At 47.0% G+C, this 16107-nt stretch overlaps 1 protein-coding gene across 28 annotated transcripts in view; it reads right to left on the bottom strand.

The window, feature by feature from the left end:
• Positions 1-16107, bottom strand: part of LOC104642971 (uncharacterized) — a 45535-nt gene that overhangs the window by 28543 nt on the left and 885 nt on the right. For 17 of the 28 annotated variants that reach the window (XR_012836608.1, XR_012836593.1, XR_012836598.1 and 14 more), the window contains exon 1: positions 8059-9290. Coding sequence is in view for 4 of the 28 variants with exons in the window: in XM_075760359.1 (XP_075616474.1) it covers positions 8012-9178 (1167 nt within the window). In the remaining 24 variants the exon portion in view is untranslated. Of the gene's footprint in view, positions 1-1374; positions 1564-4809; positions 4909-5433; positions 6268-6626; positions 9295-10747; positions 10907-11500; positions 13882-15040; positions 16097-16107 lie in introns of those variants that run through there. The other 11 variants (XR_012836612.1, XR_012836613.1, XR_012836611.1 and 8 more) reach the window with 10 other exon arrangements.

The raw sequence follows: 16107 nt of genomic DNA on the forward strand, positions 1-16107 counted from the left end.
TTTCACACGGGGTACGCTGGATATGGTAATTACAGGCAAAATATTTGCACCTCTCGCTTTCCTCTCGGGAGAGCCCCTTTCCGAAGCAGAAGTGCACTTAGCGTTTCTACAGCAATAAGCTGCTGAGACCAAGAGTAGTTGGTAAAAATGGCTTCTGTCGGGTACCTGGTAGCTGAGGCAATTAAAGAAAATTAAACTGACATTTCTAACTTGCAGTGTAAGAGAGATGTGGAGTGGAGAAATAATTAAAAGTTACTGCTGGGAACGCACTGTTTTCACCCATCTGTTGCAAAGAACAAAAGGGCAAGAATCATTTTTGGCTTGCCTCCCCCCTCCACACCTTCTTTCTTGATAATTAATTGCTAGTTATTGCTGCGTCCCCAAATGCTAGAACCCAAGGGTTTTCCAAATGACGACAGAGATATTTAGTGGTCGGTACCCGGTTTATCCAACCTCGCTTGGTGACAAACAACATTTTGACAGCCAGATCTCCCTGCTCAAGTTATTCACATAAAGGGCTCAGAGCTTCATTTTCTGGTTTATAGCACTCGCTTGAAAGGTCTTTCCAGCAACTGCCTGGGAGCAGCTCCACGATGAAGCTGCATTCCCATCCCTTGCTGTCTCCTACTGTCCAGCATCATTTGCTTTCCCACCAGTTACACCGGTGTACCAGCTGCATCTGAGCCTCTCAGGCAGGGGAAGTGGTTCTCTGGATGGGAACCCACCATGGAGCATCCTCATGCAGACAGGGCTCACACTGCCAGCTCCTCCCAAGAGCTCACGGCTGGCCACCTCTGGAAAGGGACTTCCAGCTGTTTTTCACAACTCCGTGAACACAGTGCTCGGGAAGGATGGTTCATCCACCACCCGAGTGTCCCATGGGACCAGAGGTGGGCCTGAAAGACGAGGAATGGCCAGGGGGCACAGCAGACGTGCCCTGCCGACCTCTTCATTGCAGCAAGGGTCCTGGCATGTGTGAGAAAACATTCTTCTACCATTCTCATTAGCTAAAAGAAGAGAGTAGTATTTATTAAGTGCCTGCTCACCAGATGCCAGCCTGGTCAGGATCTGGGTCCCAGGATGCTCTTCACATGAACCTCACACTTCTTGACACAACCCCGTCATCCTGGCCCTCCTCATTACCTCCAGCAGCCGTGCTTGGCTTACGCTTCAGCCCATCACCTAGAGTGCACCCATCTCTGGCCCTTCCTTCCACCCCTCCCACTAGGCCAGCCCAACGCCAGGTTCATTTGCAGGAGACAGCAACAGCATAGGAAAGTTTCTGACATTTCCAGAGCCAGAGTACCCCCAGATTTCAGTCTCTCTCATGCAAAGCAAGGCTGAGTATGCCCTGGGCTGGCGTTTAGCACTGACCTTCAGGGATGGAGAACAAGGCTCTGCATGGTTTTAGGATGAGCATCCCCTTCGCCCACAACAGGAGCAGGTGAGGGATGAAGCCCAGAACCTTAGCAGGTATGTGCTGCTCCAAAGTCCGTATTGCTCTACTTCAGCCTGTCCAATCTCCTGTGTGCAAGCTCTTCCAGGAAGGGTTTGGGGACCAGTCTGGAAGAACAAGGAAGATGCATGCTAGGCTGACTCCATCACTTCCACTGTTAGGGGTGGTGGTGACGTTTTATAGGTCTGTACAAAGTCAGCCAGCAAAACCTTTACAAGACGAGACAGAAAAGCCACTTAAAACTCTTCCTCAAGGGCGTTTCCTGATGAGAGAAGCAAAAGAAGCAATTAGAGCAAACTGTGAAATAAAAAGGAAGTCAGGTCAAAAGACAGGCGAGTGCATAATGCACTCAGCAAGGCTCTGCAATGGAAATTGCTAAAAGCCCCCCAAAATTGCTTCCCCCTTTAGAGAGTATGAATAAAACAGATCAAGCTAGGACTTCCCTCACTCAGAACTGGCTGTCTTCCGTCAGCAAGACGGAAGCAAGAAATCACATCGAGGGAGCACATCCAAAGAGAGAGCTGTCCTTGTTTCCAGTTTGGAGAGGAGCAGAGGGCTTTCACCTTGCCACCTCAGGGGTTCAGACATTTACAACGACATTGCTGACAGCGTTACGCCCCTGCGCTTTGGGAGGACAGCTTGTGTTGCTTGTGTGTTGCTTCTGCATTTCTTATTCTGTCTTTATTCACGGTGGCAAAAACCTGCTGAAGAGCTGAGCCCTGGTCTCAGACCACCTGGCCATGTAGCGCTATTGAAGGCATGTAAATATATCTGTAAATGATGATATATAAATGCAATTATAATAAATGTGTTTGTATTGTAATAGGATTGTCGCTGCCAAGGACACGGGGAGCCTAGCTTTATTTTTCGCTCTTGCAGTGATTACTGTCTGATCAGTAACAACTGGATGCTGTGTCACAGTACGCGAACAGAGAAGGAAATTATGCAGCTAAAACTGGGGATAGTCTTTGTGTTTACATGAACTCCCCTGTCCTGGAGCTATTTTAAAGCTGCTGTTATATCTCAAGTGAATACACTGGAAATACTCTGTATCTACTCATGTATGCCATGAACTGTCTAAAAGAAAATCTCTTGTGCTTTTAGCTGACATATGCTGCTGTGGTCTTGAGCAAATCCAGGTATTTGTACAGGTGCATAGCTATTTCTGTATGTCTATTACTGCACGCTAGGACTGTGCATCTGCCCATGTCCACGAGCGAAGCAGGACACGAGGTCTTGCAACTACTCACAGATGTCTTCCTGTACCTCAACCCAAGCCTGCAGGTATCCCTCGGGGTGAGCTTTGGTCCGCGAGACACCAAGGCTGGTGGGAGGCTTCGCAGCGGGTGTGCGGGCAGCCCCGTCTCAGCAGGGGCTCCAGCCGTAGGACCACAGTCACAAACGCCTCAGCCTTCTCCACGCGCTGCACTTCTGTCGTGCTCGCACGCTGCTGTGCTGTAACCGGGAGCCGACGTGCAGGTGAAGACGAGACCAGCTAACCACCTCTCTGCTCTCAGGAAACGCAGCCACCAACCTCCCGGCTCTCTGGGAAGGAAGCATCTCCCAGAGCATGCTGCACCAGGTGAAAACCACAGCCGTGCTTTCTGGCCAGGTCAGCCTTCACCCAGCAGATCTAACACTGCAACGGCAGAAATACTTCCCTGGGGTTGCAATGAACCACGTTACCAAGTACAGACTCTTCTCAACGCAAAAGTCAACACCGCCTTTTTTTCAGGCTCCTGGGACAAACTGTTTTGCACAGTCAGCAGACAGACTTCTACAAGCGAGTTCAATCTTCTTTTTAAACAAGTAAGGTATAAATATGAAATCTAGCTAACAACTGGTCCAAGAGCTTCTTAAATGCAAGTACTAAGACATACACGCTAGCAGTCTTGCTAAGAGGTCCCACGAAGGTCAGTTAGATCACACTCTAATCTTGGGGTCTGGAAGATTGAATTCTGTATCATACCTTCTCCCAATTCCCTTTCCCAAACAATGAAAACGAGTCATCCATCACCCACACCACTTACCAAGCAAAAGTCTTCAGACCAACTCCTTGAACAACTGCTGACACCTCAGGTTTTAGTAACTCCTCTTTATAAATTGCTGTCAATCCACCAGGCAATCCAAAAGAACCCACTGAAGTCACGAAACCATCCCTGCCGACACCACCAGCGGTATTTTCAGGAGCAGCAACAGTAGTCAAAGCATCGAGGAAGAAGAAAATCAGCACAACCTTCTTCAAGCAGGAAAACAGAGGGCAAGCAGGCCAGCAAAACATGCCGACTCCTTTGGGGTAAAACCACACTCAACAAAGAACATCCTTGCATCGAGGAAGATGTTTCTTTTTAAGACATGCCAGGTAGTTACCAAGAACGGCTGTTAAATGGCAAGCTGGTGGCTAGGCTACCTTCCTGTTAGCTGTGCATGGCTCCGAGCCCAGGGACCTATTCCTTAAGAGTCCCTTGCAGCCAACGAGATGTGTGCCGGTAGCCTGTACAGAAACAGGCCTGCTCAGAACAAATCGCTACTCCTGCTTTCAGATTTGAAGCATGCAAGCAACAATTAAGATAAAACCTTGAATGAGAAAAGGAGTTGATAGCTCTGATGTTTTCTTCTAGCAGATAACCAAGAGGAAAGCCATTACACTAACTGGATGAGCCCATTCATTTGAGCACACCCTCCTCTGGAAAACAACATTCCCACGTAGCAGGGGGCAGGCGAGCAGCACAGCCGTCCTGCAGTGAATTTACAGGTGGGCTGCACGCTGGTGCAGAGACCTGTATTACCTGCTTCATGGGCTGGCTCCCACTCACCGGTTGGTCTTTTAAGATGACTCTAACCTTGCAGAGGTCCACAATTTTTTAACTTCTCAAAGCATCAGACACAGCTGGGATCAGCAAAATAAAACCACTGTTTTCCTTTCTACTTCCAGTCTGTTATCCTAGTGAAATGCTACTTATCTGCCGTTCTGTTGGAAAGATCTCAGCCCCTGGTCGTTTTTGGTCTGGGAGTAGGAAAACCGCAGTGGGGGCTCCTTATGCCAACAGAAACTTGACAAGATCACAGGCAGATCATCATACGATGAAGCCTCACTTTAAATAAAAGCTGCCTACCCCAGAGATTTCAATGCCCTCTGCTCAGATTAATTGACAAATGATGGATTGCTTAGTGCTGCCTGTTTACCTCAAAGACTCCTGCTTCAGACTCCTCCACGCCGGGAGAAAGCAAATAGTGTAAGAGGAGGAGGATGGTAGTAGCTTTTCCTTTGTGCAAGGTGCTATATCTACACTCCACAAGCACGGGCGTATTTACCGTGCAGCACCTTTGTTAACAAAGTAAGCAAATAGTACCGTGGGTGCCGAGGACTGGCCGGTGATTCCAGGTCAGGGAGAGCCAGGAGTCTGCAGCGCTGGAGCTATTCTAACTTCTTACGTCTCGAGACAATTTCCCTGTGATGGAAATGAGTTGGGCAGAAGCGACGCAGTGAGGGGACAGGAAAATTAGCAAAGGGTATTTCTATGTCCCACTGTTCACAAACACCGTCCAGCAATCAAAAGCACTCGCACAATTGGGATCCCGGGCCTAGCTCAGAGCCCTGGTGCTGTGCCGGTGTCGAAGTGCTCGCCGTAATGTCCGGCAATGAGGGAGCTCCGCACGGCACAGCATCGAAGGGAACGGGTTCTTCCATGGCCTCTACAGATGCAAACGAGCTAACAGATCGACTGGCTACTCTGAACAAATGACTTCTGCTGAAACAACACACTTCAAAACCTCTCTAACGAAGCAGTGCTGTAGATCTCTCTCCCCATTTCAGCTAGATATCATGACTGACTGTGTCTGTTGTAGGCTATCGGCAACTCACAGTGACACTGTGAGAGCGTCAGGGCCTGGGAGAGATTTCCAAACCTTTATTTTAAAAATGTAAAGTGCAGAAGTGACGATCTCTGGGTTAAATTAAGCTCCAAGGGATTTCCTGTAGCTTGCACACGACTTAGTAGAAGTTTCTTTGAAGAGGGTTCAACACGCTTTTCCCAGAAACCATCATACATTTTAATTACTCCTTTCACACATCCGAGCTCTTTATATGCAAGTCAACCTTCCAGGCAAGTATCTTTTTAATAACCTTTTAGTTAAGCCTAGTAGTTTTAATTTCACCAACCATTTACTCTTCCCATTAAACAGACCTTTGTTGAAAACACTTTTACCATTACGCTGTTACAGGTACAAATTCCACCGACCGCTAACACCAAAAAGCAGAATACCTAGATGATTCCCAATTACCGCAACTGTCTAAGCAGAACAGTCACACAACATAAAGGTGCGCATAGTAGTGCAGTTTAATTGGATATTAAAACCCCCCATAGCAAGAGCACCGCATACCCAAGGGAGAAGCAGGATGCTGAAAAGGGGAGACCGTAGCTGACAACTTCAAAATGGGTTTAGAAGATGAGGGTGGAAAGTTAATACATGATAGCTTCTGGAACGGCTTTATCACCTTGCTATCTGCCCTCTCTCCAGGTCATTTCAGATTGCGTTGAACAGCACGGTCCCCGCAGAACAGCACCGGTGACCTCTCTCTGCAGATCATTTACCCACCGTCTCCTTTCAGACAGGATTTTTTCCATGTGAAGATCTCTCCTCTTATCTGAGGGCTGCTTAGCCTTTCTAAAACCGACCCTTTGCTAAGAGGCCCTGTCAAAAGCCCTTCAGAAACCTAAAACCACACTGGAACTACCTGCAGAGGGGTGTTTGGAGAAGTCTCACTCACAGCTGTAGTGCAGGGTCCGGAGCCATCCTGGCAGAGACATCTGCGTAACAAAAGTGCATCATTTCAGAGACAACATAACACATCCCCGAGAAGTAGGATGCCAATCAGTTCCCTAATCTGGAGACTTCTTTGAGGAATTACATTAAAACAACCCATTAGCGAGGCCGGGAGAATTAGTCCCCCATTTACAATCAAGCTGACGTGTAGCTGAGGACAGTGGTTCAGCTTGATCTGAGCCAAGGACCTCACGTCAAACACTGCAGTGCCCACAATTGTACAACACCTATCTGCTCAGCTGCTGCACGGGTGGAAGGTGCTGAGCAGCCGTCACCCACAAACGGTATCACGTTTAGCCCAAGTTCTGAGACACGGAGCTCAGACATCATAACTGTGCAGAAATCCAGGAGAATGCAACAGTCATTTTTTTACTCTATGAAATATGCAAACACACGGCAAAATCTGTGCTTTACATTAAATAGCCTGTAGGAAACGCAAAGGTACATTACCCCGAAGCTTTACTTTCACTCTGCTGCACAACTTCCTGCTGAAAAGGCAGAAGGCATTAGAAAGAAATTAGTGAAATTATGGCAGCTGGCAGGGGAAAGGAAGCAAACCTTTCTGACACAGAGAGGAAATCAGGGCTGCAACTTAAGGACAAGCTGGATGCTTCTACCACAGTGGTTAACAGCACAGTAAGCGTCATCGAAGTTAAAAACCCCACTGCCATAACCGAGGCAAGACATAACTCTTTGGAAGTTACAGCCTTGGGGTACTTGGCAGCACCCGCCTGAATCTGCAGGGCTGGTTTCTAAGGAAATTTCTCTTCGCTAATCATCTGAATCTCAATCAAAGCGAAGAGTCCGGCAGACGCTTTGGGCAGTACTCAGACACGTCACAGAACACCGATCGCGGTTTTGTTACGGGAAGCTTCGTTATGTGCGAAAACGTTTAAATGAAGAAGACTCCTATGCAATGAGTAGCAAAGGTGGCTTGAATTTGGTCTTTCGCCTGCTCTTTGAATTTTGTGTTCTCAAACATTTGCTACTGTAATACCCAGCTGGACAGATCTAGAGTGCATGGTTCCATCAGAGACATAAATGTATTCAAATCCCTCACCCCGAGAACATGCACTGTCATAGTGAAAATAAAACTCTTTTTGCATTATTAATAGACATTCAACTAATCACACGAAATGGATCGGTACTCCCTTAGATAGAAACATTTATGAACTACAGCTGGTAACTGCTGAGTTTATTAAGGAACTGTTTTGTGGTTGATTTTTTTTTTTAATAACCAACATGATATTTCCCCTCCAAATAAAAAAAAAAAAGTAATGGAATGCAAGGGGAAAAGGGATAAGAGGACAACTCTGGACTGGTCTGATTTAGCAAAGACCTGCAACAACAGATCTCCAGAGCCAGTGCCAAAGAGCCATCACACTCGAGAGGGCAAGGCCAATTTATCCAGTGACCAAGGCTGCAGAGAGGTGTCTCATAGCCCGTGCATCCCTGCAAAAAGCTCGAGCTGATACATCACTAGTTCAGCAAACTGAGACAGTGCTAGCACGTGTGAGTGACTTCAGCCTTCACAAGTCTCACATTTCATTACTCAGCAGTAATTAGGTTGGGTTTTTTTCATACAAAGTCAGTTTAAAGCCAGTGAGTGCAACCTCTACCAGTTCCAGAGATCCCCGTGACGTAGTGCTCCCTACCAGCCACTGCTGGGAAGCAGGTCTGGACTCGCCCAGAGCACATGCAAATAGACCGCGATCGCAAATGAACTAATTACGATTTGTCCAGTTTGTGTGTGCGCTCATGCCTCCGTAGGGTACCTGACTCGGTGAAGGCATGACCACAGTAATCGCAAGAGTAGGGCTTCTCTCCAGTATGGATGCGGTGGTGGCGCTGGAGCGATGCCAGCCGGGTGAACGTCCCTCCGCACTCCTCGCAATAGAAGGGACGCTCCCCAGAGTGAGTCTGCTGGTGTCTTTTCAGCCTGAGCAGCTGGACAAACGCCATGCCACATTCCTGGCACTTATAAGGCTTGTCTTGCCGGTGGATCACCTTGTGTTTGGAAAGCAGGTTAGGTTTATCGAAACCTTTGCCGCACGTTGGACAGGCATAAGGTTTATAGTCGTCTTCCTCAGATTTTTGGTTTTCTGCACAAGGCTGATCGGTATACTCAACAGTGTGTTGGTTACGGTGCACTATCGACCAGGGGTTCCTAGCCATGCCGTTTCCCAAGATGACCATGGAGCGCTCTATCTTGTGCACGTTGCGTAGGTGCCTCCAGACATCAGCCGTGCGAATGAAACCCTTGTCACACTCCGGACACTTGTGTGGTCTGTCACTAGAATGAATGAGCTTGTGCATTCGCAAATTTGCCGCGCGGAAAAACTCTTTGGCACAGACGGGACATCGGTATGAGTTTTCCACGAGGTGAGTTCGCTTATGTTCCTGCAGCTCGCTCATACCCTGGAAAGAGGAACCACACTTCTTACACCGATATGGCAAAGCTTCCCCAGAGATGGGCTCCAGGTCCTCTTCAAACACATCGGCGAGAATGGTATTTTCGTTATCGTTGCGTACTCTTCTCTGTGGTTTCTTAGACCGCTGAGAGGAAGAGTGCTCTAAATCTTTATCTTCACACTGCAGGTCAAAGTTGGTACTGGAGGGGATAAATACCCCAGCTGTACTCTCACCTTGTTTCTGGTAGTAGTTCTCATAGGTTTCTTTGTCTTCACACTGCAACTCTGCAGGAAGCTCCTGCTTACCTGAAGGTCCAGCAGAGTTACCACGAGGACTGCATGTCTGTGAGTAATTCATGTCTACCTCCTCCTGGAGGCTAGATGTGTGGCCCGCCTGCTTGGTGGTCTTTCTGGAATAATTTGAATGCCTCTCACCTGTATCACAAATGTTATTCTCAGCGTCCCAGTCCACGTTCACATCCATCCTCTGAGGTGTACGCTGTGTTCATCTGCAGCTCATCGATGATGTGTATAACAGGAGCTTCAGGTCTTTCATGGTAAGTCCATCTCATTCTCCGCTCTCTTTACAGCCCCCCCCCCCTAGAAAATAAAACACCCATTTCATCAGTGATTTTTCTGATATTAACAAAAGATAAAGTTATCACAGTCAAGATTTTTTCCTGACTAAAAGAATGGGACAGACTATTAGCTATGCAGTAGGAGAAACAGAATCATCTACTGTTATACACACACAAAACAGACATTCAGCGTACAAAATGCAGACAGACTACATTTAATGAAGTTAAATCCTCTATCATAATCCAGCCTTCACTACAAATATAAATTGATAAGTAATTTCCATTTTAAATTCACCTAAAGATAAGAAATCTTCAGAACTCTGGGGTGCCAACCCTTTAGGCAAAGTCCTACACCACAGCTGCCCCACCACAGGTCTTTTTCCGAGCATTCACGCTTAATCCTTGTGTTCACCTTGCTAAACACAAACTAAGAGCACCAGCCACAAGATGTTTTCTTTCAGAAACTAGTTAGGTAACGCAATGAGACCCAGAAACTGTGTTAGTCAAACAGCCAAACCCAGAAACAATGTATGGAAGGGGCGTCTGGAGAGCTCGGGAGCGCCTTTGGCCTCCCATCCTGGCCAGCATTATTGTCTTGAGGATATTTGGGGTCCCTGTGCCACTACCACTTGGAATCATGCAAAGAAGGCATAGGCAAGGAAAGGCATGTCCAGAATGCTGTCCAGAAAGCTTCCTAATCATCCTCCCAGGCTTCAAAGCACAGCTGGTAATCCTCCAGAGCTGGCCGCAGGAACAACTTCAAATTCTCTGGGTAAACTCCCTCTGCAGACAGGCCTCACTAGCAGAAAACAGGAGCAATGGTCAGAAATACCCATCCAAGTCACAAACTTCCTCGTGAAGAGGATGCTTTCGTTTATGCCATGCCAAAGCGTGGATTTGCAAGAGGTTTTCTAGATTTGTCCCAGCAGCTTCTGTTGGCAGCAGCCCCACAGCGAGCTTTCACTCACCCAGTTTAAACTTGCATTCACACTGAATTGCTCGGCTAAGCTCAGAAATTGCATTTTTCCCAACCTGACAGATACCTTGGCTGCTCCTCTGACCCCCACCTTCTCCTTCACGCCCACTTTTCATATTCCCTTTACTCCCACTGTTTCTTCACTTCCTCTTAACTGCTTTTGCCTGGGTTACTAAGACTTCTCCGAACACAAGCACATAGATTAAAAACACGTCTATGTAAAAACGTAGATATTTCTGCATTTCCGTGCGTACATAAAGCTTGTCTATTTAGTTTCAGTAGGTTTAAATAAAGGCACGACAGCAATGTGCATTAACTGAAAGGTCTTATTCACATCTCAGAAAGGCCAGCTTCATTTGAGACACAAGCTGAGCTTTCTTCTGCTGCGATACAGAAAACAAGCCTGAATTAGTCTTCTTCATTAGTCACCGCCTGGAACAGAATGGCTCAACTTGGACCGTGCCCGTTAATTTCAGAACCAAGAGGGCCCATCGCTCACCTCCTGCCAGGGGCTGAGCACCTCCGCAGCACGCCGCCCGCAACTCATCTGCCGGCTCCTTTGTTGAAGAAAAACTTTTCCAGGGAGGCTTAAGAAGACGCTCTGACAAAAGCCCGTCTGGTTTCCACTGGGAGAAGAATATTTAAATCACGACGTAGGCTTAAAAAGAATAAAAGAAAATAAAAATATTTTTTAAAAAAAAAAAGATACTTTTTTTTTTTTTTCCCTCCAGGTCGATGAACCCCCAAACTTTTCCCCGTGGCGCAGGGCACCGTCCCGCTCCGCGCCCTCCGCTGTCCCCCCCCCCGCCCTGCCTTACCCTACCTGCGCGGCTGCCGCTCCGCCGCCCTCCGCCCCACCGCCACCGCGCAGCCCCTTGCGCCGGCGCGGAGGCCCCCGGCAGCAGCAGCGGCGGCGGCGGCGCAATCGCAGCGCGGCACGGCGAGGCCCGCAGCGACGGCGGCGGCTGCCAGCAGCGGGGCGGGACCCGGGCAGCGCGCACACACACACACACACACACACACACACAAACACACACCCACCCCCGGTTCCCCCCGCCAACCCTCGCTCCGGCCAACGCCGGCCGGGATCTCGCCCCTCCCGGCTCCGGCGCCTGTTTCAAACCGCCGGCGGGACCTGGAAGCGCGGAGAGACATCGAGGGGGGTCAAAGCGAGCGGGTGTCCTTCCCACCGCGCCTGCTGAAAGGCTCCCCCCAGCCCCCTTCGCCCCAACTCCAGCCCGCTGCAATTCACCGCTGGTTTGTTGGGTTTTTTTCTTTCTCCTCTCCGTTCGCAATAACCGTGCCTCTTCCCGCAGGAGTTTGGCGGCGGTTGGAGTCACTTTCAAGCTTTGCTTGGTGGGAAGAAACAGGCTCTGCTCTTGTAAGGAAGGCTCTGTCCACATCCCCGACTTGTGTGTCTCGCTGCCACCTTGAACGAGCATTTCTTCACCCCAGAACTGCACTCAGCATCTTCAGCCAAGTCTCACCAGCGGCACGATTTCCTCGTTGCTCATGGAAGTCCTCTGCCCGACACATCCTGGGATCCCATTTGCCTTCTTCAAAGCCACAGTACGATCACAGGCCATAGGTGTTCTCAGGCTCCTTTCCTCCATCCCTTACAGCTGATAAACCAACCCAGAGCAGAAATTTTGACCTTTTCTCTAGCACCATTTCTGGAATACTTCTCATTTTATCGTGGCTCTGCAGCCCTCCCTCCTGTTCACATTCCCCATCAGCACATTTCATTCCTCCACATCCATTTTCACATTCCCATCATTAACGTAATGGTTCCACACGAGTCACCCAAGGTCCAATCCCCCAGGAGCACCCAACAGCTCCTGTTCAACTACAACCAGTGGTCCCTGACCCCATCCCCTCAGCACTCTGCGTGTCCCCCCATTATCATACTGACCCGTTCTGCACTTCCTGCAGGCGAAGCTACTCTCCAACATCACCGTGTGATCTCGCAGAGATTCCTCCTGCTTTGAACGCTGCAGCTGCGTTGCACACTGGACAGCTATCTTGCTGTCTTTCAACAAAACTCTCTAAAACTTTTTGAAACAGGCTTCTACAATTAACAGCAAGTACAGAACTGAAATTAAAAGTGAACAAGAGTGTACGTAGCTAGCATGCAAATATGGTATATAAAAATGCTCAAAGTTCTGGTTTTTTCTGATCTCACAGATCTCTCAAATTAAACATGAAACCAGAAACTACTCTGCTCGGAGTTGAGGAAGAGAAACATACCTACTCCTTTCACACGGAAAAGCGAGCTACTTTTGAAAGCACAGTAAGTGGCAACTCAGTTTCTTCAGATTAGGCGGTTAAAAAACCAAATCGGCAACATCCCTTTAACGACAGTCCTTGAATCCATGGGAAACCCACGTGCTGCTTAGTATGGCAAACCTTGTAGAGAAAGAACCATCATTCCAACTCTCACAAACTGGGAAAAAAAACTCAGATGATTTTCATTATTTTTATTATAATTTTCCTGAATTTAAAACTCTTAGACGTTTCTTACTGCAGTGCAGTAGCTGGGCAGGGTAAAGGCTATCTTCCACCTAGACCCAAGACTCACGGCATCACGCACGCCTTCCACCTCCCTTATGGAAGACAAGCACACAACCCCCGCCCCTTGTTCATCGCTTCTCCTAAGGAAAACTCCAATAATATATAAGCACAGATGGCACCACTATCTCCACAGCTGAGCATGTCTGTGTGGGGTGCAGATGATAAACAGCCATTTTTAAAAAGATCCAAATCATGGTTTATTACAACTAATGCATTAAAAGATGAGAGGATGTATGGCAAGAAGAGAGGGATGAGCCAGTCTGGCCAAGTGGGCTGTACAGTGGAAAACCAGCCCCAGGGGGTGGTGATCATCTAGACAGCAACACCGTAACTTAGAGACCATGTGCACACAGAAGCTCTAATTAAACACGTCAGTCTTACAAATGTAGATGCCCAGATGAGTCCAGCTAGCCCTGATCATATCCAACAACTGCACGTCTCTGTAGACTTCAACCTGATACAATGGCAGCATTTCCTCTTGAGGTTCCCAGGGAACGGCCTAATGCCAGCAAACAGTGGTATTCCTCACAGGGATCATGGAGGAAATGATCAAAGCATCTCCAGAGGTGGGCTCCAGGTCCTCCTCCTCCCCTGAAAAGCAGCTATAAGAACGATACTTTCATCATCCCCACTTATCTCTTCTTCAGGCTCCTCAGTGTTCAGAGGAAAAACATTCTAAACATTCATTTCCACACTTCAGGTCAAAGTTGGTGGGTTGGTTGAATTATGCTTCTGGTAGTTAAGTTCCAAAGGTCTCCTCCGTGTTGCAGTTCTATATGGATTTCTTGTCGGACTGAAGGTCTAGCAGGATGTACCCACGACTAGAAGGTGGTGAGTAATCTTCCTCCATCTCCAGGTGGATGTTGGCTTTGCAGCCCACCCTTTTTCAGGTTTGTCTGGAATCATCTGAGTGTTCCTCACCTGCGTGACAACTGTCATTAAAAGAAACCAAGTCCGCCTCCATCCTACGGTATCGTATCGTGCTTACTTGTTAGTAATTGTGGAGACAGGCAGAACAAATTCCTGTGACCTCTCGTGGTTGGCTTCTTTCATGTCAGCTTCCTTAGAAAAGAAACAAGAATTTCATTACCTGCCAGGCAAAGCTAGCATTTAAGGTGTCAGTTTAATTGAAAATACTTTAGTAGTAATAACTAATGCAGAACACTCCAAACGGTGTCTCATGGGTTAGACCGAGGACTCAGGGCAACTCTATTCAGTGCACCGTGTCTTCTGTTGTTGGTCCGAGATGAGATAGAAAAGGGGTTCTATGGCAAGGTAATAAAACCAGCATGTACACACCCCAACATTCAGACTGACAAAAGTGTCAACACACTCATAAAATTAATGACCACAGTCCCAAAACTAGCCTCTTGCTTTTAGTAACGAAGAACAGGCCACTCTACTAATGTTTCCCTTTTAACCTAAAACAAAAAACAAAATTCAGAGGTCTTCAGAAGAATATACTTAGCTCTATCAAGTTCCAAAAAATTTAATTTTTCATCCTAGTACTGAGGTATTTAGAATGTACTCTGCCTTCTATTTCATATGTTCTATTTATGAGCACATGATTTCATTAAATTCTGCATTCTAACCCTTTTCCATCAGCCTTGATGAGTTATCCCAGCACACAAAAAAATAAGCTGTAATCCTCAAGGGGAAGGAGGCAAAAAGTTAAGTGAAAGGCCTATCTCTTTACAATACATGATTGCTATTAGAATTACGTTATTGGTGCTTTGTACCCTTCCTTCATTTATATTCCCAGCACACATATATGGAGCCCAAATCCTTCTTTTTCTTTACACTACCTCACTTTTATATGTTTTAAATGTGAAGAGTCTGTCAGGACAGACGAATCTCTGCAATCTACTATTTGTCAGGTAGATCTACTTTGGAATAATTTTTGTTTTAAAGGCTCAGACTCTACACTCCCATGTTTCCCTTAAATTCCCTAAAAAGCGCAAACTTGCTTGCTGTCACAATGGGGGCTTAAGATATTTTATGAAGGATCTAAAATCACATCATATCAAATCTGAATTTTTATTGGCCATATAGGTTTCTCCTCCGACATCTTGCTACTTTGTTTTAGGACTGCCATAAACACTTTAGAGAGCCTCAGATTTCATTTAACACCTTGGGGAGCCTCAAACTCTTCTACATAAAACAAACAAAAAGACCGCCCAAGTCTTCTTCAAAGAAAGAGCTGAATTCAAGGAGACTTAACTGATATTTGGCTGAAGCTTGAAGTTTTAACTCCCCAGGGGAAAGATGGGCTCCCTTTAGCACACTGAACTCTGGTGAAAGACTGGCAATAGCAGTTCCCTGTTAGAGATACTGAATTTTGCACAAACACCATCACAGCACCCAACAGCAAGTGATTACACCACATGCAACATGCTACAGCCACAGAGAGGGAGAGCGAGCAGCCAACGCTCCAGCAGTAATCACAAAGAGTGAGATTAAAAGAAGGTTCAGGATCTCTGACGCTGTCCTCTCTCAAATTACCCAGAGCAAGGAATTGTTCCACTCTCTCTAGCCAGCTCCAGCCTGTTATCGTAACGTGCTTTTTTCTGCGAAGCTTGCCGGGATCTTCTAGGTCTTTGGGTCCCAGGCAAACAAGGCATTCAGAAGAAACGAACACGTTGAGAAACCAAGTCTTAACTACAGTGAAAGTCAGACACAGTTAGAAAATCTAGAGTCAAGCTGTAAAGAACATGGAACAATTAACAGGAAGAAACTAAGCAAGGACTGCAAAAACCAGGCTAGTTAAGTAATAACTTTCTGGCATGCTTTAGTTTCTCAAACTTGCATTTTCCTTTGCACATGCTGATGTGCAAAGGAAACTGTCAGCAAACTTCTATGCAAAACTATTGTCTGATTTCACAAACATCCCCAACCCAACTCCTACAGCTCAATTCAAATGCTGGATGGGCGAGACTGTAAAGGAGTCTGCAAAGCAATAACCCGACCCTTCTGGTGCATGACAGAGGGCACATATGCAAGAATATCCATACCCTATGGCTTCCTGCAAGGACTGGCTGTGGTTTTAGAGGAGATGTATCTGTTATCTGCATGTGTACCTTATACGTGCTTAGTTTTGAAAGCCCACAAAATGCATACACAAGCTTGTTAAAAAGTTAAAGGAGAAATCTACCTGCTGAACAGTTCTCTCAATACCCTTGACCTGTACTCATTGGTTTTTATTGCAACTCTTGGATTACTAGGTTGGCTCAGAAAAGCATTTGACAATCTATTCAAATAAACATTCAGCATAAGGGATTTTTACTGGAG

This window comes from Balearica regulorum, chromosome 8 (genome assembly GCF_011004875.1).
Source record: "Balearica regulorum gibbericeps isolate bBalReg1 chromosome 8, bBalReg1.pri, whole genome shotgun sequence".
NCBI classification, from domain to species: Eukaryota; Metazoa; Chordata; class Aves; order Gruiformes; family Gruidae; genus Balearica; species Balearica regulorum.